A 24,837-nucleotide genomic window follows, 5' to 3' on the forward strand; every position below is an offset into this window, starting at 1 on the left:
TTACAGGCTGCGAGAGCTGTCATGGCTTTGAGTGTGTTCTGACAAGGCTGTTATCCGTCTGAATTGTGAATGCTGTTGTCGTGCCTGCTGATGAACAGTTTACAGCTGGAACATCACGACTCGCATTTGAGCGTTAGTGCCATTCTGCACAGATTAATCATCAGGGGAAATTATCCAGCTTTATGGAACACTCCTGTTCATTCAACAGCTATCTATAAAGTTACATTTCACACACGATGGCTGTTCTCAGGTTAACATGATATTTGCAACGTTTCTCCAAATTGTATTCGGATCTAGACCAGTGACATTGCCTGCATCATATGGCTAATTTAAGAAAAACTGAAGGTTCACTGAAACCTACAACTAGATTTACTGTGCTGAAAAAATATTAGTTATTCTCCACACATTGTTTTCTGAATGAATTTACAGACAGCGGCTGACACTGGCAGAGCGGTGTTTCGGTTCCTGAATAAATTTGCATGTTGAACTACTTGTTTGAGAAAATGATTAAATTACCCATTCTTGCTTCGTTCCTGAATGAATCAGTCCTTTTGAGCGAATCAAATAATCTACCGACTGACTCATTAAGAGGCTGTTTATACGACACCGTTTCCAACTTAAAACGTTATATGCGTTTTGGCCGTTTGTTTACACGAAAACGGTGTTGGATGCCTGAAAACGCAAAGTTTTGAAAACGGGTTTCAAAGTGCAAGTTTTTGAAATCGGTCTCCGTGTAAACAACAAAAACGCGAATCTCTGAAGACGATGACGTCATGCACATGACGTCATGCGTATTATGTGTTCAGTCTATAGTGGTTCATCTCCATCTAATCTGGCATGGCAACAGAATACAGCGTTTTAGTCGTTTTCGCGGATCCGTGTGAATGGGGATCGTTTTGACATTGGCGTCGTCTGTACACGGAAAACTCTATCCGTTTTAAGCATACCGTTGTCGTGTACACGTACCCTGAGACTGACTTGCTGCCACCTACTGTGGTTTTTAGTTTTATATTTAAAACAAATTTTCCCATTTTGTATTTCTATAGTTAATTTTTTTTATCTCAACATTATGCAATTTTAATCGCAATGTAAATCTATTCATAACCCATTCTGTGTTCACAATGATGAGCATTACATTATGACCAGTCACGGGTGAAGAGAATATTGATCCTCGTAACAAGGCCACAGATTAAGGCCTGGGTCGATTAGATGGTAATCAAACGATCAGTTCTCATAATCATCGTGCTGAAGAAATGGGCAGGAATAAAGATCTGGGCCCGTATTCATAAAAAAAGAGTAGCCCCTAGTGACAAAATTCTAAGAAAATTCATAGAAATGTGGGCGTTGACTCTTAAAATGAAACAAAAAATCCTAGTAAAGATAAAAGTAATTCAGAAAGCATCTTAACCGTTAAAAGAGGTCTTAGGTCAAAATTGTTAGGAGTACGGACGAGGACTTTTAAGAGGCTTAAGAGTTTCTTTAGCAGAGGAGAAAATGACAAAGACAAAGAGGGAGAAGAAATGTGTTGCAGACAATGGATGACTGAGTTAATAAGACGCTATAGATAAGATTGTGCAGGGATCATGTTTGTGACGGATCTTATTAGAGACACGCTAACATCTCAGACACAGCGCAGGAATGCCATAGCGCCAGAAATTAAAGTACTCACTATATTAAATATTTGTCAACTGGGAAAATGCAACAATGCAGCAGTGATGATTTGGGTCTGTCACAACCTTCTGTAAGCAGAGTGATCACACAAACCATTACAGCACTTTCAGAATCTCCTATTGTGTCGCAGTTCATTTCATTTCCACTGGACATTCCCACCTTGCAGGTTTAAAAAACTGTGTTTATGAATATAGCAGGTTTCCCTGGTGCGCACAAGCAGGGGAATGAACCGTTAATCATTTATTATTAACCGCTATAAGCTCCTACGTCTGCTTCTTGCCCTGTGCTTTGACACCTGGCCCGCATTTTCCTTTAAGGATGGCCTTGTGTTCATCCACTAACTGGGCTAACAGTAAACACTGCTCCTCTGTCCAGTTGGGCTTTCACGAGAATGAAGAAGCCTTCTTGTTTTTTATTCCATGTTTAAACCAACATTCAAACCATCACATAAATAGACAGCAATCAGTGTAATTGGAAAGAGTGGAACATTTTTTTATCATTCTGATAATGATGAACATATGACAACATGAACCATTTATCAAGGCAATCAAATTAAAATCGCTCTTTTTTTTTTTTTTTCCCCTTCTTGGACAAACAACCAATCACAGTCTTCAAAAGATTGTGTCATAGCAACGGGGTCAGCCCCGCCTCCTCACTAAGATGAAAGTTTTTGTCTTTTCCTTGCTCAGAGTTGCTCTCAGATCGGTCCCGAATTGCTCCTAAGCTAGACTCCTACGTAGAAGTTTTTATATATATATATATATATATATATATATTTATTGAAGGAAGAACAGTGACGTATCACATACAGAAACATACAGACTTACCAATGCTCCTTTTTTTTTCTTTTAATTTTCCCCCTTCCCACAACACACCCACTGAACAGAGAAAAAAATAATAAATAAACAAATATATAATAAAATATATAAACAATGTATAAAAAAAGGAAAAACAGAATCTCGAAGTTCTTATATTACAAACTGTGAGAAAATAATTTACATTATTATTAGCCCATTGTGTCGGATTGCGTTAACTGTTCCAATGTGCACAGGCCTTTTAATAACAGTTTTAGTTTGGGGGAAGCAATCTAAAAAAAGTTTTAGTTTGAAAAGGAAAGATCCTTTTCAAAAAAATCATTGGGGTCCATACTGAATAAAAACGTTTGGTGGATCCTCTAAGAGAATATTAAATTTTCTCCAGTTTCAAAAACAGCATCACATCACTAAGCCAAAGTGAAGCTAAAGGTGGTTCACTTGATTTCCAATCGAGTAATATTCTTCTCCGAGCCAAAAGACGTGCAAAAGCGCGTGACAATTTTTGGACATGACCACAGCTTGTACAGGTACTCCAAAGACAGCCATCTCAAAACTAGGCCTGATATCCTTAACACATGCCAGCAGTCTGGGACAAGCCCAAAACATATGAACAAGGTCTGTGTGTCAACGCTCGCATGTAGCAGCTACGTTTGCGTATATCTTGGACAGCCTAACCTTGCTGTAATGAAGTCTATGGAGGACCTTGAACTGGATTAAACCCAAGCGAGTACAGGAGGTTGTTCCAGTCACTCTAATAATGCATTATTCCAGGTTTCCTCTGATATATCCACTGCCAAATCCTTTGTCCATTCTGCACGGATTTTGTATAGATTCATATTTTTGTATTGACATTAAAGTATTATATACATTAGAAATTACTCCCTTCAAATATAAGGGAATGTTTAAAATTGCATCCAAACCACAAACCAGTGACAGGGTGTTGGGCGCCCAAGGCTCATCGATGCACGAGGGAAACAAGGGTCTTTTATCCTCCATCATTCTCTGTATATGGTCAGAACTGAGGTAGTAGTGTGACGTGAGACATGTGGTATGAACAAAAACATCACTCGCACAAATGATTTCAGTCAAGGAGTGTGACCTTTATTTCCCCTTGTGCAAGAAACTCAGCATTTTCAACTGAATATAACAAAATTCATATTGTGATTACATATTAGGAAACATCTTATCACTGAAAACCGACTATAACAAAACAGTTCACTTTTCAATGTCAGTAATAATATCAACACTAGTCAAAGACTGACTACAAATTTTAAATAGTCACGATAAGATCTTTTTCCTCCAAAGGCATAAAATGACAACACTCACTACCAACACCCATATTTTGAACATCAGAACTATTTCTCTAGATATTGCTATACTTTTGAATATAATGTAGGACCATGACAACTATCTCATGTAGCTGGTTCCAAAAAAACAAAAAAATCCACATAGTGGACTTTTAAAAAGAACCTAAATGGAGACTTTGGTTCAAGGTATCTTTTAAAAGAGAGTACTTCATACTGCATTTCCACACAGGAAGTTTTACTTGAAGAATTAAATCTAATAACAAGACATTCTTCGAAAGGAACAATAAGAATCGAAAGGCACAACACTTAAGTTTCTAAGAAAAACAAAAACAGTTTGAGTAGTAGTGCACGCTGTGTGAGATCACTGTTGATTCTGATTGGTTTAATCCACGTACAGTCTGAATGCGTACAGTGGCTCCAAAAACAAACATACTGGTGGAAAAAAATAAATACTGTAACCTTGTTCTTTTCTACTTTCCAGTCCACTTCGAAGAGTCCAAAGTAGGTAGTAGTAATTGTAAAGTCAACATGAAATCAAAATTAACCTTATTTACTTTAACACATGTTGTTTGGTCTTCCTGTGCACAACCATCAGTGCATATTATTCCACAGATGATTTGTTTTTGTAATATTTTATCATTGCTCAGCACAACTTTGTCTGCTGACATCACCTAGGCCATGCATTATTATTGGCTAATGTTAACCAGCCGTCAAACAGCTGTTTAGGCAATGTGGTAATACTTCTTTTTTTTTACCATTAGTTACTGCTCTAGGTATCATGAAATAAGCGAATAAAAATATTTTGCAACATTTATTAATCTTGGTTAAAGGTAATTTTGTAAATATACTTTTGTCTATTGTTAATTCATGTTTGTTCATAAATGTTCCATTTATGTGATAAATAATACATTTTCAACTGCTTTATTTTTCTAAATTAACATTAACCTAGATGAATAAATGCTGCAAATTATAGTTTGTTCATTTATATGTAATTATCAAATGTTTACAAATTGAATCTTGAATGAAATTGTAAAGTTTTCGAGGCCATTCAAACAAAGCGTTTTTGGCTTCCACTGCTCAACTTCTCCAATGTTTTACCATGTAAACATGCGTTAGACGCAGTGCTGGAAATATGGTGGGACTGAGTCCAGGGAGCGAATTTTAGGAAGGGATGGAGGGATTCCAGTTGAAAAATGTAGAAGATTTCCAGGATCCACGTAATAGCCGCCAAATGCTATACAAATTTCATACGTAAATTAGTTTTTTTTCCGGCATCCATGGTTTAAAAATATACAATATGTCCCCAACTAGGAGATATAAACCCGCAGTTCGGAGAGAAAAGTCAGTATTTTTTCCCTCTGAATTGGAAACGCACAATTCCGAGTTATAAAGTCCAAATTGTGAGATCTAAACTTGCAATTCAGAGAAAAACTTTATAACTCACAATTGCGAGTTTGTATCTCACAACTGAGAAAAGAAGTCAGAATTGCGAGTTTATGGTTATATCTCATAATGCTGTTATTTCTTACAAGATGTAAACTTGCAATTGTGAAATAAAAAGTCGCAATTATCTTTTAAAGTTTTTTTTATTTTTTTTATGGAAACAAGCTTCCATAGAATGGCATCTTAGTAGTACTTCGGTCTCGCTCTGTATTTGTTCTCCTTTAATACCCGTTTCACTGCCCAGACAACAACATGTGACTGCCGTGTGGAATCTCCGTGTGCCAGATGTGGGCCGGATCTGGGCCGACACTATGTTGCTGTCTGGGAAACGAGTACATCATTTTACTAAGGAAAAAATGCTCTGGATTGTTTCATGCTGACTTTATTTCTAATAGTTTTTTTTTTTTTTTATCGTCCTTATATTTACACATTTCTTTGTTATTGATCTATTATTTAAAAATCACACACTACTAATAATGAAAACTTGAGTAGCTACCAATCATTTAAGTATTAAACAAACTACTTATAAAAACACTGAAACTCATAGAACTCTAGAGTATTATATAGGAAAAGGAATATTGCTTTAATACTGATTTTTAAACTCTATGGTAGCTGCACTACATTTCATATGTGCTTACCGGAAAAAAACAAACATATCAGGACACTAGCGCATCTCACAAACATCTTTGAAAATGAAGGTCTGTAAGGGTCTACCAAAGGATCAAGTGCACATCTGTAGCATCTGTAAGATGTGACCCAAACCATGGCGTTTTGTTCGTCCCTGAGGGAGCTTTTTTTCACCACACTTGTGTCTGAGAGCCAGCCTCAGAGTGCTTTGTTTCACATTTAGTTTACGAGTACACACCCTTGCGGGGCCTCTACGGTCTCCACCATCTCGCAGTCCAGGAAAGAAGCTTCAGGTGTGTGTTGTGCCGATGGGCGCTCTGCTTTGCCCGTGGGGAGAGGCGGCTGGGCAGGAATCCATGCGTACAGGGGCTCTGTAGGGAGGGACGGAGTGTGGTTTGTTTGATTGTCTGGTGGCGGAGGCCAGTCTGGAAAGCGGGCTGATTTGGGGCTGTACACCAGGGACGAGGGTCCGGGCTCCAGAAAAGGGGTTAGGGTTTGGGTCCATGTGAAGGGAGGACTGGACAGGGGACTCTTCTGGAGGTCTCTGCAGTCCTGGGGAGGGGGGTAACCATCCTCTGCCAGCTGCATCTGGTGGAAGTAGGCCTGTACCTGAGACTGCTTCTGGAGATAGAGCCTCTTCTGCTGCAGTCTGCACACAGGATTGCAATTGAAAAAGTTGTCATAACTGAAAGTTAAAGTGCCGCCCGGATCTGGGCCGACACTATGTTGCTGTCTGGGCAATTTCAGGACATTAATGCAGTCGTTCCTCACCTGTGCTCTTGGAGTTGTTGCTCTAAAGTGCGCGGTGCAGCCTCTTTACAAAACATCTGCCCACTTCCAAGAGCACTTGCCAACTGACTGGCCCTCTGAAATAACAAAAAACAAAACGGGCCATAATAAAAATCTTTTTAAAATAAATATATTTTTTAGTCATGAAACTCTAGATAGCACAGGCTGATGGGTCCTTTACATGCAATCACATGATTTACTACATGGCACAAGCGAATTGGCCTCAGCTGATTCTGCAGCCAGTGAGATTGCTTGCTCAACACTGAGAAATTACATTTTCTTTGAGCTATTGGCATATAAGAGGTCATCACACTATACAAATATCCAGTGAGTTTCAGAGCTGAAAACTTCCTTGTTAGTCCAAAAAAAAAAGCTTTTATTGTAACCAAACTGTGACGAGTTATTTCTGCTGTGTAATGATTCATGTAGCTACAGTCAGATGTTCTTTGTCTATGTGTCAGTAAATCAAACCAGTGACTAAACAGTCAACTTCACATTGTTTCTCTTAGTAGGATGAAAATAATCAGTTATATATGGGGGAAATCTATTCTAGGGGCTCGATTTTTTAAGTCGACCATTATTTTAGAACGACGTGCCATGCAGCCACACGACATGTATCGCGTTTATTTCCTTTTTTATTCAAAATATTCACAAACGTGTTAACTACATTATAAAATTAAATGATATATTCGGATTATCAAATATGTGGAAGTTAATGTGCTGTGTCGTTTACAATGATCATGTTAGTTGAAATAACGCGCGATGAGTTTGCACCGAAATACAGAGGATCTGTCGACTTTACATTAGGTAAATTCATCCATTTTCCCCGAAATACACAAAAGTAAGTGGCCGGTGAACTGGGAGAAGAATAGAGTAAACTTTATTGTTTAATACACAATGTGTATCTGATATGAATCTAGCACTTTGTAAATAATTATTATTGCAGCTTCCATAGACATTAGTGTATGGAACTTGAATTTAACTTAATTTAAAGGTCTGAAACCTAAAATAAACATTATGTGGTTGAAAACATTGAATAGTTGTGATGTATGAAAAGCACTGAGCACGTCCGTCTCTGGCTCAGCACCAGCCAAAGAGAAAAAGCACGTTTGAATTTAGCAGTGGTGCACTGAACGTTCAAATCACACACGTCAAAGGGTTAACATAAATCCCGTTTCGGGAGTGGACCGGGGACAATTTGAAACTGAGGGGGCACAAATCAGATCCCCCTCGGGGCGCCGACCCTGGTGCAGAAACCGAGTTCCAGTGACGAGATCTCTGCATTAATGCGCTCAACATGTCTGATTGGGTACAATGCTCATCACTCCAACCTTTCATGCCACGATCTAAATATAATGCTACAATCAACACTTTTCACGATTAGTTAACATTGACAGCAGCAATAGTAAAAATGTGGTACACGGTTTTGAGAGAGTTCCACATGTAATACTTAGCTATTTCATATGCAAAGATGTTAGCCAATCAAAGCTGTTAGCCAGAGGGATAAAATCAGGGTAGGAAAAATGCCTTTTATTTCTAAACTATGACCATTTTAATTTGTAAAAATCATACTAACATTATAAGTGCACCCCAGGAAACATTATAAAACAAAGCAATGCAGTTCATGAGCCATTTAAACAGCCCGGTTCAGTGTTTTCTGTAATCTGGTCCTCTGAAACCCTCCACCTCCCCCAGCTCCACCTGTCTAGATCTGCTGATTTATCTATGCCTTATGCAGCACCAGCATATCTTTCATGCTCACAGCAGCATGTCTGTAAAAACTGTTTCGGTAAAATACGATTAATTGGTTGACAGAAAGTTTCCGTACTATATACAGTAAATAACGGTAATAGATCAAACCTCACATTTAATGTAAATGTTTTACAGTAAAACACTTAAATTGACAGTTTTTGGAAGTGAAAAATTGCACGTCATTGTATTATTTACAGTGAAAAACTGTAAATTGACATTCCCAGAATTCCCTGTGTGACACTTCACATTTTAAGTATTTTTGTTGAAATAGGCCTAATGGTTTCTTAGTTTACTTCGTTTTTTTTCTAATTAGTTATGTACATTAGGGTTTTATGTTACATCTAATGTTGTTCAATTAATGTTTATTACATTATTATTTTTATGTCATGCGTGTTACCATGATGGTGTTTAATATTTGTGTGAATGAGACTGTGCGCCTTCTATATATATTAGTATTTACCTTCTCAGCTTGTGGAAAAGCTGCTTGTGATGAGCTTTGATTCATCATGTGACTTTTTCATCACCACCTGTTGGGTGGTTGTCAGTATATTACAAAGGTACAAAACAGATATTAGTACTTCAATAGGTTGGTAAGTTAACATTATATCAGTTAATCAAATACTTTTCCCCAGCAGTAAATTTAAGTTCAATTTGTACAACCTAAAATGTTGCTACCGTATTTTTTACGGTAAATATCTGGCAACCACAGTTTTTTTTGTTTTTTTTTGTTTTTTACAGTGTACCAAAACTCAAGTTTATATAAATAACCAGTTTTAACAGTTTACATGCCAACCAATAGTCCTCCAACATATTTACACATTCCACTATATTAGCAGAAATACTGTTTTTGTACATTTGCACACTGTGATATCTGAATCAAAGATATGATGCTTATATTTAGTCTGTATCTATTAGTTTATTCAATAATACATAAAATAAAGTTATTCATGCATACGACTTGAATACACCTCTTCTTTAATGAGCATTTTAATTTCTGAATAAAAAAATGTAAAATAAAATCATAATAAAGAAAAAAACTAAAAATAATTAAAATCTTGAAAAGAAAACCTCAAGTAATTTGACTATCTTATATTATCATTTCTCAGAAAAAAATATTGATATTTGAAAAATGTTTGTCTGCTTGGCCAAAGTCATGTGGTCTAACCAACATGCAGAATCCAGGGATAAAATGAAGCAGATAATTTGAGCTTTTCATGATTTAGGCAAGGTTAGTTCAGGTATTACAGTTTTTCTCAATCGATTTGACACATTTCTCCAAATGAATGTGGTTGCTCTCAAAACAAAAACAGCAAACCAACCTCACTCTTATGTTGGTGAAACAGCCATTTTATTCTAGTAATGCATTTATCAAAATTAAATACTAACATCAAAACTACAAGTGTTGATTTGATAACAAATTCAGTTATAGATACACAAATACAGGAATGAAAATTCAAGTTTTTCATGTTTTTCATTGTGTTCTTCAAAGTTCTTGAATGACGAGTTCAGTTGTATAGCAATGAGTTTTAAAAATAAATAAATAAATGTACTGCAATCATTGAATCAGTGAACTTTATAGATCTTGCCTCTCATTTACATCTGGTCAAAGAATTCAAGAATTCATCAACATCACAGCATATATTTTCACGAGTCATGGATCGTGGGTAAAAAAAGCTGTAAATGCTGGTTCCATCCTTGTGCCTCAACTTCTCCACAAGACTCTTCCATCGTTTGAAGAAGACTTGGTTGTAAGAAGCTCTTCTTGCTTCTCCTAAATCCTCAACTCTTCTTGCTCCATCTCCTCTTCATATACCATCGATTTCTTTCCCCTCTTCTCTTTCTACCTCTTTCAATGTTCCTCTCCCTCTCAATATTACCCTTCCTCTATCCTCTCCCAAACCACTTACTATTACACCTCTTGCTTTTCCCATTCTTTTTTCTTTTCCCCTTTTATAGTTTTTGTAATTGAGATAGCTTATTAAAAAATAACAGTTTTGTTTGGAGAAATGTGTCAGATTGAGAAAAACTAGTGCAACTCCCCACAAACTTAATTACTTAAACACTCTTTATTTTGAAAAATATATTTATTTATATGATTTAGTGAATATTATAGTGAATGTTCACATAAAATTTATAGTGTATGGAAAATATCCTACTATATTTTACTTGATGGTTACACCACATGACATTTTTAGAATAATTAAATTTAAACTTTTCTTGAAAATTATATAAAAGTTTTTCAAAACCATAAGAAACCAACATTAACATAAAGATACAATTTCTAAAAGCTTGGCTTGTGTGATTTAAACCAAAATGTTCCCCCTTTTGTTTATTGTGGACACTCGTATACAAAACTGACCCACCTGTAGTCGCTGAGCGAGGTACTGCGTCTCCAAACTCTGTCTCCTGGATAGCAAATAAGGGTGCATTTTACCCGTGAATGTCAACGTATCTTTTCCACTTAGACATTGGCGTCCTTCTCCCTGAAATGATTAAAGAATAGGTTTTTATATCAGCATAAATACCATGGGTCATCTTCCAAGAAACTTTTCTGTATTCTGCTACCTATTTTATTTTCAAGTTCAAAGTCAAAATACTTAAAAAATGTAAAACAAACTGAGAACAGCACAAATTGCTATCAGACCTGGTGACTGAATGGATAGTCCTGTGGACTGACAGTGGGGAGTCCACCATCTCCTAACACTATCTGGGCTTTGTTCAGCTCCAGGAAGCCCTTGGTCCTGGCCAGGTTCTGAAGGTGCTGTCTGAATGCCACTAAACCTGTTAAACCAGAGGTTCAATGAGTACAACAGATTTCGAGTCAGATGAACTGGTAGAGATATTCCTGTGACTGCTGCAGGGGTGGTCTGACTCATTGACTACTGCTATAATTAGTACAGAAGTGAATCACTGCGGTTATATTCTGCTTTTAAAAATAGCCATTATTCATAGAAGGTCAGATATCAGTCAGAATGAGGGTTATTTGATCCACTAACAATAATATTCCAAAACACTGATTATGACATGCAAATACATGCCTACAGACAGTAAAGTGGTGGGCATACTAGATTTTGTGCTTCAATCACACACACAGAAGACCGGATGCAGTAGCAGATTTTTTTGTCTTTAGCTGCAAACTTTAGTTTAAGTTTGGTGAATTCTGACCTGTGCATTTCTATAGAGGAAAGACATTTAACCAATAAAGGATCTACATGTAACAGAATAACCTCTTGATCCCTAATCTATATACACTTGCAGTCATGATAGTGTGCTCTCTTTAAAGGGATAGTTCACCCAAAAGTGAAAATTAGCCCATGATTTACTCACCCTCAAGTCATCCTAGGTGTATATGACATTCTTCTTTCAGACGAATACAATCGGAGTTATATAAAAAATGTCCTGGCTCTTCCAAGCCTTAAAATGGCAGTGAATGGTTGTTTCTGTTTTGAAGTCCATAAAAGTGCATATATCCATCATAAAAGTGCATATATCCATCATAAAAGTGCATATATCCATCATAAGTGCTCCACACGGCTCTGGGGGGTTAATAAAGGCCTTCTGAAGCGAAGTGTTGTCTATTAGATGCATGAAGAAAGAACAAAGAAATACCAGGTTCCCATTACTTCTCTTTCTTTGCACTAAGCAATTTACTAAAACAAACATGTTTAGATTTTTGCATGACAGGGCAGCTCTTCTGAAAATGCTAAATGTACATTTATTATTTATTATTACATTAGTTTGTCTCTCTTTGTGCCCATTTTGATGCAGTTAAATTCTCAATAAAACTGTTTTCATTGGTATATTTTACTGTTTCTGTTGTCAAAAAACGGAATGAATATGAAATAGTGACTGAAACGCGCAACACGACCCATTAAGACATAACCAGCTTTTCCCTTCCAAGATGTTAATCTGCACAAAAATCCTGATAATCGAGCCTTCGTCTGATAAAATCAAATACACATAAGATATATCTGTGCTGTGATTTCGGCTATACTTGCATGTAAAATTAGAGAAGCAAAATAATATCTGTGTTTAACTGAATTAAAGCGCTGCTCCTCTCTGCCGCGCGAGACTGTGTATCTCCACTTCTCCAACTAGGGGTTGGGCATAGGGGTCAAACAGAAAATACGCGATGCGTTAATCGCGCGTTAAAAAAACGTGTTATTAACGCGTTAACTTTGACAGCCCTAATTTAAATATTTTAAATATGGATGTTTTTCTTTCACAAACGCAACACTTCACTTCAGAAGGCCTTTATTAACCCCCCAGAGCAGTGTGGAGCACTTTTATAATGGATAGATGCACTTTTATGATGGGTTGATGCACTTTTATGGACAACCATTCACCGCCATTATAAGGCTTGGAAGACCCAGGACATTTTTAATATAACTCTGATTGTATTCGTCTGAAAGAAGAATGTCATATACACCTAGGATGACTTGAGGGTGAGTAAATCATGGGCTAGTTTTCATTTTTGGGTGAACTATCTTTTTAAGTACACTGAATTGGCCCTTTATTTCATTAATATTATATACACTCAAAAAAATTACTCTTTGAATGAACATAAAAAAATCATGGAAAGGTTTTCCACATGATTAACTTGCTTTATTTCAGCATTATGCAATTCTGTTATTCCAATTTAATGTACTATGGTTGGGCACAGCTTAATTTAATAGTGTCAGCCCAACTAATTTTAAGGTTTCCTGACATGATTCAGGTGTTTTTTATTTAGTCGGTCCTGGAGAGCCATAGCCTTGCAGAGTTTAGTTCCATCCCTAATCAAACACACCTGAACCAGCTAATCAATGTCTTTAGGATCATTAAGGCTACAATCAGGTGAGTTTTTATCAGGGTTGGAGCTAAACTCTGCAGGGCTATGGCTCTCCAGGACCGACGTTCCCCACCCCTGATGTAATCCAACACAAATGGATTAAGTAAATTAAAATTGTACATTTAAGCAGATTGAACACAATCAAATTAAGTTCGGGCAAAATGGCAGTTGGCGTCGCACTATACCGCCACCCTCTGGATGTAAGATTTTTTTACTTAACATAAATGGTTTGTGTTTAGACAACACATTAGGATTTTGTACTGTTAAGATGAGACATAATTACGTGGACCTTAATAGAAAAAAACATTTCAAGTCAACAAACACAATTATTATAAGTAAACTAAATATAAATATATTATGTAAAGTACCCAACCTTCCTAGTTCATTTTTTTGAGTGTAAGCTGTAAGTACAGTTATACACTATTAAGTTAATATCCTGTTGCCCATATATGTTGTCCAAAGTAATTTCGCAAGCATAAATGTCCTTGAACAAAGTTTGAGAGAAAGGTGATGGATGAAAAAGCGAAATGAAAAATGATGTGCAGAAGAGAACACAAATCATCCCGACCTTGAGTGAGAGACGTGTCTGAAGCCCTTCGCCCCTCTCTGAAACTGACTAGTGAGTGATTATGAGCGTCCCGCCCCTCTGTGTCGAGCGGCTGCAGGGGTTCAGGAGGCTTCATGCTGAGGAAGACTGGAGCTGTGGAGCTGGCAGGTGTAGTGCTTAGAGCTGGATTCTCTTCAGGCAAGCTGAAGTCACTTTGTGTTGAGCCCATGCTGTACTCGGAGTCCATGCTGCCGAGGGACGGGTTCAGACCTGTGGAGAGTAACTGAAGTTCACTCAAGTATATGGATGTAACAGTGTTTATTCAGGGTCCAAAATTAATGGCAAGACTCAAATGCAAGTTAAAGTTGACTTTGAAGAGTACATAAACCTTACCAAGTTACCGTGAACTTCAAGAACTGCAACATAATGCATGGTTTACATTACAATGTAAAAACAATAATCCAAGCCCCACTGACCACATTCCAGTCCAGACATAAACATAAACACATCTGTTTACCGGTGAGTTCTCTGAATATGCACTTCGCCTCACTGACTAGACTGCATTTGAAGTTTGTCCTTTTGTTTATACTTTATCCTTTAAGATTTAAATTAAGCTTTCATTTCATTTTCTCTAACTTTAGGTTATTTATCTTTTGTTATTTTTTCCCTCTTTATTATGTAAAGCACTTTGAATTCCCATTGTGTAGTAAATGTGCTTTATAAATAAACTTGTCTAACATTGATGCAAGTGATATGAGCAAAATCAAACTGTCTACAAAAAATTCACCGTGTGTTAATGTCAGTAGTAGTTTATAATTTTTTATTCCATCTAGTGGACATAACAACTATATTTTATTAGAGATGCACCGATGTATCGGCCAATAAAAGCAATTATTTTCACTAGCTGATGATCATGGCAGATTATATCCTGTCAATCACAAGGGGGTCGGAAAAACTTGTCCCATTGAAACTCATACTATGTGTGAAGAAATCTCTGGTGTTGAAGTTAATGCGACAATAACGCATTAATATTAAAAACAGCAACATTAAAGCAGGCTCTTTTTGACCCTATGCATCGCCCATAGTTCAAGCCAGGGTTGCCAGGTCCGCGTTTTTTTCCCTACACCAAATATTATTTGTAGTGTGCCTCCCTTTTAATAATCACAAAGAGATTGTTACTTCTGATGAGAAACAAAGCCTCTGCTTTCAAATTCTGGACCTTTCATTATGAAACTCAAACAATAAAACAACAAATAAATTAAATGTGACGTAACGGATCGATTTAGCGCCTCAGTTTAAGCGGCAGCATGGAGCGCAAGTCTTATCTTCCACTTTAATACATAGCACAAAATAAACATGAATGAACATCAGAAGGTATGTTGAAAGTACAGTACAACTACAAGTTGAGAACAATTCCATGTAAAAATCACATTTATCTCAGGAGAGTTATCCAATCTTCACAGGTCTTTAGTTGGCTATAAAAAACACTAGAGAGGAGCTTATTTACTGTTCATTATATATGTATATTTTGAATAAATTTGTCATGAAGACAGTTGCACATAAGAGTTTTCATAAACACTTGAGTTGCATAAAATATTTCTGTTTTTATTTGAGTGTGATTATCATATCTGAAAATAAATACCAGTAGAAAATAATAGCTCCGTTGTTCATTTTAACCTCTAACATCATAGTAATGTACCAAATGAGAGAGTTCCCGCTATAGTTTGTAGCATTATCTGGGAGATTTTTGTCCTGAAGAAAATCAAACTCTGTATCGGCAGATATCATTCTGAATAATCGACTATCGGGATCGGCAGAGACATTTAGTATCGGTGCATCTCTAGTATATATACAGTATATTCATTAAATGAATCAGAAGTGATAGTAAAGACTTTTACATTGTTACAAAAAAATGATATTTAAAAAAAAAAATCTGTTCTTTTGAACTTTCTGATTTATGTTGAATCCTAAAAAGAGATCCTAAGAGCTCTAAATCAGCACATTAAAATGATTTCTGAAGGATCACGTGACACTGAAAACAATTCAGCTCTGTGTTCTCATGTATAATTACATTTTAAAATATATTAAAACAGAAAACAGTTATATTAAATTGTAACAATTTTCACGATATTACTGTTTTTACTGTATTTTTTATCAAATAATCTTGGTGAGCAGAAGATAAAAACATTTAAAAAAAAATCTTACAGACCACAAACTTCTGATCGGTGATATGTATCTTTAAAGGGGGTGGTTGATTATGATTTAACTTTTCTAACTTTAGTTAGTGTGTAATGTTGCTGTTTGAGCATAAACAACATCTGCAAAGTTACAACGCTTAAAGTTCAAAGCAAAGGGAGATAAATGCTTTTAAAGAAATCGTTTTTTAAGGACTATACAACAAACGGCTGGTAAGGACTACACGACATTCCTCCCGGGTTAGTGACATCACTAACCCCTAAAATTTACATAAACCCCACCCCCGGAACACGATTTATAGATTGTCATGACAGAATATGCTAATCAATGTCTAGAAGACTCCACATCAGCTACATACATTCATCAACTAACCATTCAGAGACGTCCTGTTGCATTCTACATGGTGTCACTTCTTCTCGAGTCTCTCCATCATTTTATGACTCCGGTTTGAACATAAAAGGCTAAAAGTTTTTGAAATTCTCAGTGCATGTCTGAGTGAGGTAACAGGACACAAGCTGTTGAAGCTCCGCCCCTTGTGCTGGGAGCAGCAGTTAATTTGCATTTAAAGGGACAGATACAAAAATGGTGCATTTTTCTCACCCTCAAAAAGTGACAATTTTAACATGCTATATAATATCTGTGGGGTATTTTGAGCTAAAACTTCACATACACACTCTGGGGACATCAAAGACTTATTTTACATCTTGTGAAAAGGACATTATACCACCCCTTTAAGACACTATATTTCACTAAATATGTGTCTAGACTATAATTGCCTCGACTCAACATACAGTACAAAATGCAGTACTAACCTGTGATGGGCAGCACAGCAGGTTGGTTGGTGACCTCAGACAGTGTGTGCCGGCGCTGACTGAAGCGAGCTGTATGAAAGGCGGCTAGGGGCACAGTGTGCTCCTCCTCTGCCTCAATGCCCTCATCAATGGACGTCTCCATGACGTTGCTAGGCAGCGAGCCGCTGACTTTGCGGACAACGACTGGAGGGAGTGGGTCCAGTAAGCAGCCATCCACCTGAGATATAAATACACACACACACACACACACACACACACTGTTGGCAAAACTATTTTGGGCTGAAACAGCTCAGCACTCTTTGGGACGTTTTCACTTTGCTGTTTTCAGATCTGACAACTGAAATCAAAGCTGAAAAGCAATAGATGTGACTACTAGCTGTTCTCCAAGAGGCAAACAAGAACGCTTTGAAATTGATGTGAAGTGAAGATTATCAGGGAATAACAAATTAAATCGACATGAAATGGAAATTCACCTATTTTCTTAATGGTTTAGATCCTATTATTACCAATACATCCATTCATTGTTTTTTTTTTTATCTTGTAATTTTTTTTATCCAAAATGTCAACTTAATCTTCTGGTGAAAGGACAGACTTCTCTCTGGTGATGTATGCAGGATTTCTCCAATCAGTTTGTCTGCATGAACCCCGCCCCTTTGTTTACAATTGACTGCAAGCTATCAATCAACGTACACTTATGTCACTGGTAGTTGTTATTGTGGTGGGTGAGACCCTACTCTGAAGCAGGAGCTAATTTAGTTTCCCCAAAAGGTGTTCTTATAACTAAAATTAGTTGCAGGTCTTGCGGTGCGAACACGCCATAAAGCAGGTACTTTCACCACTAATTATAGGAACTATGAAAAAAAAATTCTTCCAGTGCGAAAGCCCTAAAGTACTAGTAAAATGGACTATTTTTTGATACATTTGGTACTTTTTTGAGTTTGAAAACCATGGTCACTTTCATTCCATGAACTGTATAAGACTCTAAAGTCTACTTTTGTGTTCTAATAAACAACAGAATATAGGTTTGGAACAACATTATTAATTTTCATCTAGTGTCAGTGAGTTAACTAACAAGATTTTTTTTTTTTTTCGATCACTGGCCAGCATCGTTTAAAATCCGTGTTTAATATTATTTTCCTTAATATCAACAATTATAATATATTTGTTTGGGCATATAGATATCAGATATTCTATTCAATCTCCTCTTTTGTGTGTAACATTTATCCTCACTTCTGTTAGACCAGGAGTAAAAAAAACAAAAAAACAACATTTGTCAAACTCCTGAGATAATAAGTTAATATTTCAATAATCTAATGACACATTTGCGTGTTCATGGTTCTCTGATGTTGGTTAATGTTTACATTGCAAACAAGTAAACAGATAAAATATTTAATCTTTTTTTGTAAGTGTTTTATTTCAGATTTTTTAATTTTAAAATTATTTATATATAGGGCTGCTGCACATAGGTCTCATCGTCATCATTATTATTATTATATAATTGTTTTAACTCTAATTCTAAAAATGAGTATAAAATATATTTCTGTTGTAAATAACAACTGTCCTGTAAAAAAATAAAATAATATTTGATCATTCTAATAATTCTTTTATTTTACACAGAATATCGGGGAAATCCAGTGAACCGAAATGTTGGGAATGTGTAAATAAAATGAACAACGAATTACCAAAATGCATGATAAACCCCTTTTGTAAACTCTGTGTTAGACTATGTCTGCAACTCCATGTCCGTGTCATCGGTTTCATTTTTTCAGAGTTATGTAATGCTGCTCTGTCAAATGCCCACAGGCGACCAGCAGCTTTCCTGAATTACAATACGCCAGTTGAAATAAGTTTGTGAGTGCGTGACCTCAACATGTTTAAAGAGATCCCTAGATTGCCATCTGTTCTGCTCCACAGGTGCTGAGGCGAAATGAATGACTTATCACGCTTCCCCTTCTTCATAAACAAGCATCTACATTTTCATTTGGCATTCACTTTACCTACAACTCACAGTCCATTCAAGGGCTGGCTACTGTTAAAGTGTGTTTGTTCCCTGGGAATTAAACTCTTGACCTTGGCATTGCAAGCATCGGTTGAGGTACAGGAGCAAACAGAAAAAGACCTTTTGGAGGCCAAATTGGTATGTATATGGCAGAGTCCCCACGGGATGAGTCAACGCTGCACGTCAATTAAAGGAACAGTAGCTATGGAGATTGCCTTGCGAAAGCCAAGGTGACAAATGTTGTAGTCACGCTTCTCACGAGTGGACTGAGCACCCAGCACTGATCACATGGGTGGCCCATCACTGGCACATCAGGGGCATTTATAAAAACAGGGCCGCGGTGTTGTGTAACAGCAGGCAGCAAAACTGACAGGCTGGCGTTACTGTACCAACAGCCTGCAAACAGAGGGCCGAAATGCAGGCTACATGTTTCCCCATGATCAATAAGGGTAGGCAGCATGATCTTATATATATCATGGTGTGATTACATAATAGTTATTTGAGCTGGAAATGCATTGAAAAACTGTTTATATTTTAAATAATCATAACAGTGATTAAATAATAATATGTTTGAAAATGCAGTGAATTCAGTGCTTCATCTCATTTGATTAAAAATAGTTTAAATGATCAATAACAATAATTTAATATTATATATTTGATTATTTTTAAAAGACAAGTGCATAATCTAATTTGATAAAAAAAGTTATGTATTAAATAATAATAATTGTGTACAATGCATTAAATTCCAATTTTATTTTTCAATAAAAAGACAAGTCAAGTACTTCACCTTTTTATTTAAAAAGAGTTTCATTATTATATAATTTGTATAATATATTATACAACATTGAATTAATAATGTATACATAACTAAATTAATTAAAATTAATTATAAAAGAATATTATAAAAAAAGCCAATAGGCTTAGTTGTATCACAGCCACAAACTATGATTTGCTACACTATCTAAAGTGATATTAGGGGGAGGGGCATTCTCTTTCTAGATAGCATTTGATTGGACAAAAAAATCTGTGTAGTGCACGGTGCAATTTTTTTTACAGCTCACTAGAACACAATACACAGGTGACCGCAAAGGCATGGACTAATTGCTAAATGGTCTTCATAGAAATTAAATATAAATGGATTCTTATTTAAGATACAAAGGTTATTCAGTCAAGAGCAGGGAGTAATTTTCAGGTCTTTTGTTCTTTGATTAATGACACAGACGGCAACAGGTATATCAGGCTGCTGTCACTTTAAGACCTCATGCAGGTATCAAATATACTGACAAACATACAGTTTTCACCCAACTGTCTTAGAGATGGCTTTCTGTCGGCGTGCGCTTCAGGTATGTGTCAGTTAGCACAAGTATCATCGCATTGAGTTATTTTTTCCATGGCTTATTGCAGGTGTGTTTTGCTTTTTATGTTTTTAATTAATTTATGAAGTCACTCTAAACTTTATCGTTACATATTATATTGTTATATATTACAATGCTATCATATTTTGTGCAGGCAGTTAGCTTAGAAAAGCCTGACAATATCACTGCTAAACACCTTTAAGTACTGTGGTATTCTCTGTGGTATTCCATGTTTCTCACTGACACACCTCGTAAAGATCAGGGTTTAAAGAAAATCCAGAGCTTCCCAACTCGTATTAATGACATTGTGGTGGCGTTAATGTGCATTCAACTCATAAAAACGATCTTTCCGACATGACTTAAACGCACCATAAACTACAGTATGTAGGGCAGGATTTGAGGAACCCTAACCTACAACATGGAGACGCCGTTTTCGACACCTATGGTGTAAAAAACCAGGTATGCTTCAGCATTCTGTCCTTTTTAGTCACGTCTTGTGACATCACGTCCTGTTTTTGGTTAATTTAGATGTCTTTGGTCCGTGTTGCGTTCAGTCGAACCACACCAGAGTTTGTTTGTTTCTTGTTTAGTGCGCACCAGCGTTCGGATGGCAGCGTTCACACTTGGTCAATGAACCGCACTAACAGAGCAATCGCACCAGAGTTTGTTTTAATCGAACCAACCCTGTCAAGTGTGAACACAGCCTAAAGTCTCAATAACTTTAAGTTGTACAATCTGTGCTACACAAATAATACTTACTTACCACAATATAAACGATATAGCAAAATCGCTGCCACAATGTACATCATCATACCGCCCAGCCCTGCTACCACGGTATAAATGGTACAGCAAATTCTCTGCCGGTTGATATATTCCAGGTGTCACGAAGCGCATACTGTCATATCACCTCGTACCAGGTATCTTATAAATCCCCTTGCCTCTGTCTGAGTCATTCATATATGAATGAATAGCAATGAGTGCTTGAGATACCTCCAGTGACGCAAAGCCCCAGCCGCTGAAATCATAAAGAGCGTTTTTTATTATTTAATATATATACGCAGGTGTTATTTTAAGAGGCTGAAATGCTGCGGAGATACTGCGGGTGAGTAATGAGGAAGAGATCAGGCTGACACGCAGGCAGAGGAACTTCACACGCTGCAGACAAAAGCTCTTATTGCCGTCATACAGCAGCGCCAATGAGTAACGCTGCTATTTAAAACATGCAGGCAGAGCTTACGAAATATAGCCTCAAGCCCGAAAGGAGGATGAGAGATTTCTCTCTGTGCGAGAAGAATCCATTTAATAACCTTTTTTCCACTCTTTGTTTTGGTGCTCACTTCAGTTGAAACATAACTGACCTTGGGAGTGGCCACATCTTCCTCTATGAGCGTCTGATCTGGGGAAGCAGGGGTTTGTGGGAAGGTAAATGTGTCTGTGGTGGACTGCAACAGAACAGGTGAACGCAGGTGACGTGCTGCCTGAGGAGGGGCGCACGCTTGGGAGGGAACCGCCATGGTCTGTAAAATACCAATAAATATCACGGTATTAACTATCATGGTTGACTAAATGTACTATTAAGTAGTCTTAGAGTCTGTATATGTCAAAATACCATCTGATTACTGCATGAATATGTAATGAATATGCTGATGAATCCATAACAAGGATCCAAAAAGGTCTCAACGTTTACAAGCAACCCACCAAACCTTAAAAGCTTGTTTATATGGTTTACGGTCACAGAGGTTAAACTGAAAGAAGGATGGCTGGAATACAGATTTTGTTTCTCATGATTCCAATATTTACATTTTTATACCAACGCCATTTCAATATGTCTGGGAAGACTTCACAGATGGGGTTACCTTGACAACAGTCTGCTCAGCGACGGTGCTGGGGCGGCGCTGGCTGGCGTGCAAACGCTGTTCCACAGGGAAACTGCTGCGATGCGCTTTCAACCGCTCCACAAGCAGGTAGTAGATAGCAGCAAAGTGGTTATAGCTTTTGTTCTGGAGTGACTGTGACAGGTAAGGCAAGGAGAGCAAGACAGACAAGGAAAGAGAACACTAGAAATGTCACATTTCTATCCGTACGGTTTGAAAAGATTCTGAAAGGCTCTACTTTGGAGAAGTCGAATTTGGAATTCAGAGGAGAAATTATTTTTAGAAAGAAAAGAAAAACACTACTAGAGTTCAGAATTGAAGAATTGGCTCAGGATTTTCAATTGAATTAAATGGGGCTCACCCACAGGAATTTTTACAGAAATGTAATAAAACACAAGTTTTATGGCAAAATATAAATAATAATGTCATTGTTTTTGACTAATTATGCATGTTTATGTATAATAATTTCCCCACAAAAAATATGTAAATCCAGTAAGAATTTTTTTTTTTAAACAGATTTTAATTTTGCCATGCAGCACAACAAAATGTCTTCATAAACTTAATAAAAATAAATACTGAAATTGAAAATTGTCTAATTATCATTGTCTAAAAATCTAATTATCAAAGAATGTATTGAGCAAATTAGAGAATTTTGGTTCTCAATGAGTGATCTTCCATAATAGCACGTAAAATTAGACATTTAGTTTATTAAATATAATGAAATGTATACAATTTAAATATAAATTCTTATAGCTGGCTATGTCAAACATCATTTAAGGTTTTTCAAAATAGCCCATATGTTTTGCGCATGAATCGCACAAATTGTAATTCAATTTGAAATTTATTTGAATCGAATTTTCAATTTCATTGTACTTTCTTAAAGTCGAATTTGAATTACAGTTCTACGTCCTGTTTGCAACCTTAATTCAAATGCAGTTTGATCTCAGGAATTGCACTGGAATTAATCACATTCCAAACCCTGGCCAAGTAAAAGCTGATCAACTGACCTCAATAGTCTTCTGCTGGTCGATGCCCAGGCTGTGCATGAGTCGCAGCACCTGCTCACTGTGCTCACCCAAGCCCGATTTGCTCTCGCAGGGCAAACCCTGTCTGTAGAGCACAGGCCGCTGGGACGGGACCTCCTGCACCATCCAGCGATGTTCTTTGATCTGACTCAGGGACAAACGTCTGGCTGGATCTAGAACCAGCATCTTCCTGATAAGGTGCTCACAGTCTGAAATATTATACATTGAATACAATGAGCTCAAAAGAGATGCTGTATCCTTCCGAAACTTTATCTACTGGTGTAAGCTGCAATGTACTTTAACCCCCAACACTGTTTTTCAGTATTGATTCCAAATAATATAGATATTGGGGTGGTTGATAAATACCTGTATTCATGCCAACTCGAACATGCATGAAAAGTCGTATTATTGTGTTATTGTGACTTCCTCACCCTCACTCATGAAGTAGGGGATGCGGAAACGACCCTCCAGGACCCTCTGTCTGAGAACAGGAAGGCTAGGGCCGTCAAATGGAAGAGCGCCACACACCAACACGTACAAAACCACCCCCATACTCTGCATGACACACACACATACACAGAAAATCAATAAATAAACATAAATCTCTGCCTAGGAACTAGCACAAAGGACCACCCACACACAATGCAGGAAATAATAATTATGTTTTCAATCAATTAAATTACCATTAGTTGTTGACGCAATTCTTCATACTGACTGAGATGACAAATCAACAACTGGGAAGAATTTCGTCAGCTGTCTAATACACACATATTAGTTTGATGCCCCCGAATATGGTATTACCATGCTTTTTTTGAACATGGTACCATGGTAATAACATGGTTTTGTGGACATGATCATTCCATGCTATTTTTTGGAGAACTATGTTAAGCCAAGTCAAATGTATTTATATACATGTAGTGTTTTTAACAATACACAATGTAAGGCAGCTTTACAGAAATGAATGATGTTGACGTTTATAATCGCATTTAGAAGATTAGAGCTGGGGATACATACAAGCGGCAATATTAGCAATAAAATGCTGCTATATCAGCCCTACGCAAGTACAGTATACTGCATGCATGAGAATAAAGTTGGACATACTCATATATACAACTTTATATAAAGTGCTGGGTGATAATATAGTTACATTTTATGACTAAATAAATCAGGCAGTTGAGATTTGCTACATAGTATATTTCGCTTAACATGATTGTACTGCATCATGTACAGGGATAAATATATCTATCTTTATATAGAGCTGTGCGATAATAAAGTTGACATTTTTATGACAATATAAAAGGGTTTTGACCACTTCTTTAGATGATCAGGCTGGTCTCAGCTGGTCAGGCCAGGAGCTGACCAACCAGTTAAAACCAGCGGTACACCAGCTTGGCTTGGCTGGGAGACCAGCTTGACCAGCTTAAACCAGATACATTCATCTTAAAACAGCTAAGACCACCCAACCAGATAAGGGTGCTTTTTAGCTTTTTTTCCCCAGCAGGGGCTTTACGTGATTATGATGTAACCATGTGAATAACATTGTACATGAATATGGTACTCAGTTTTACATATATCAAATTACTATAGTATTTCCATCTGATATAGTCAGTGTACTGCCAAGCTCTTACCCAGATGTCGAGTTGCGGACCCTCATACTGTTGTCCTTCAAACACCTCTGGAGCTGCATATGGTGGGCTTCCACACCAAGTGGTCAGGGGTTCCCCGGGACGGAAGAAGTTTCCAAAGCCAAAATCTGTAGCAGATAAAAAGAAAAAGAAAAGTCAATGTCAGCAT

The 24,837-nt window shown here is 37.0% G+C and overlaps 1 protein-coding gene across 3 annotated transcripts in view; it reads right to left on the reverse strand.

Moving 5' to 3' along the window:
• Positions 1-3,569: 3,569 nt before the first annotated feature.
• Positions 3,570-24,837, reverse strand: part of sik2a (salt-inducible kinase 2a) — a 47,221-nt gene continuing 25,953 nt past the window's right edge. For 2 of the 3 annotated variants that reach the window (XM_079605794.1, XM_079605795.1), the window contains 11 exons: positions 24,672-24,796; positions 23,475-23,598; positions 23,026-23,252; positions 22,001-22,153; positions 21,503-21,661; positions 16,791-17,007; positions 13,804-14,052; positions 11,049-11,185; positions 10,768-10,887; positions 6,635-6,729; positions 3,570-6,512 (listed from right to left, as the gene is read on the reverse strand). In XM_079605794.1, the coding sequence (XP_079461920.1) occupies positions 6,083-6,512; positions 6,635-6,729; positions 10,768-10,887; positions 11,049-11,185; positions 13,804-14,052; positions 16,791-17,007; positions 21,503-21,661; positions 22,001-22,153; positions 23,026-23,252; positions 23,475-23,598; positions 24,672-24,796 (2,036 nt within the window). In that variant the 3' untranslated portion in view covers positions 3,570-6,082. Of the gene's footprint in view, positions 6,513-6,634; positions 6,730-8,864; positions 8,932-10,767; positions 10,888-11,048; positions 11,186-13,803; positions 14,053-16,790; positions 17,008-21,502; positions 21,662-22,000; positions 22,154-23,025; positions 23,253-23,474; positions 23,599-24,671; positions 24,797-24,837 lie in introns of all 3 variants that reach the window. The other variant, XR_013796749.1, reaches the window with a different exon arrangement.

The sequence above is a fragment of the Phoxinus phoxinus genome, assembly GCF_949152265.1.
Source record: "Phoxinus phoxinus genome assembly, chromosome: 3".
Lineage (NCBI taxonomy): Eukaryota > Metazoa > Chordata > Actinopteri > Cypriniformes > Leuciscidae > Phoxinus > Phoxinus phoxinus.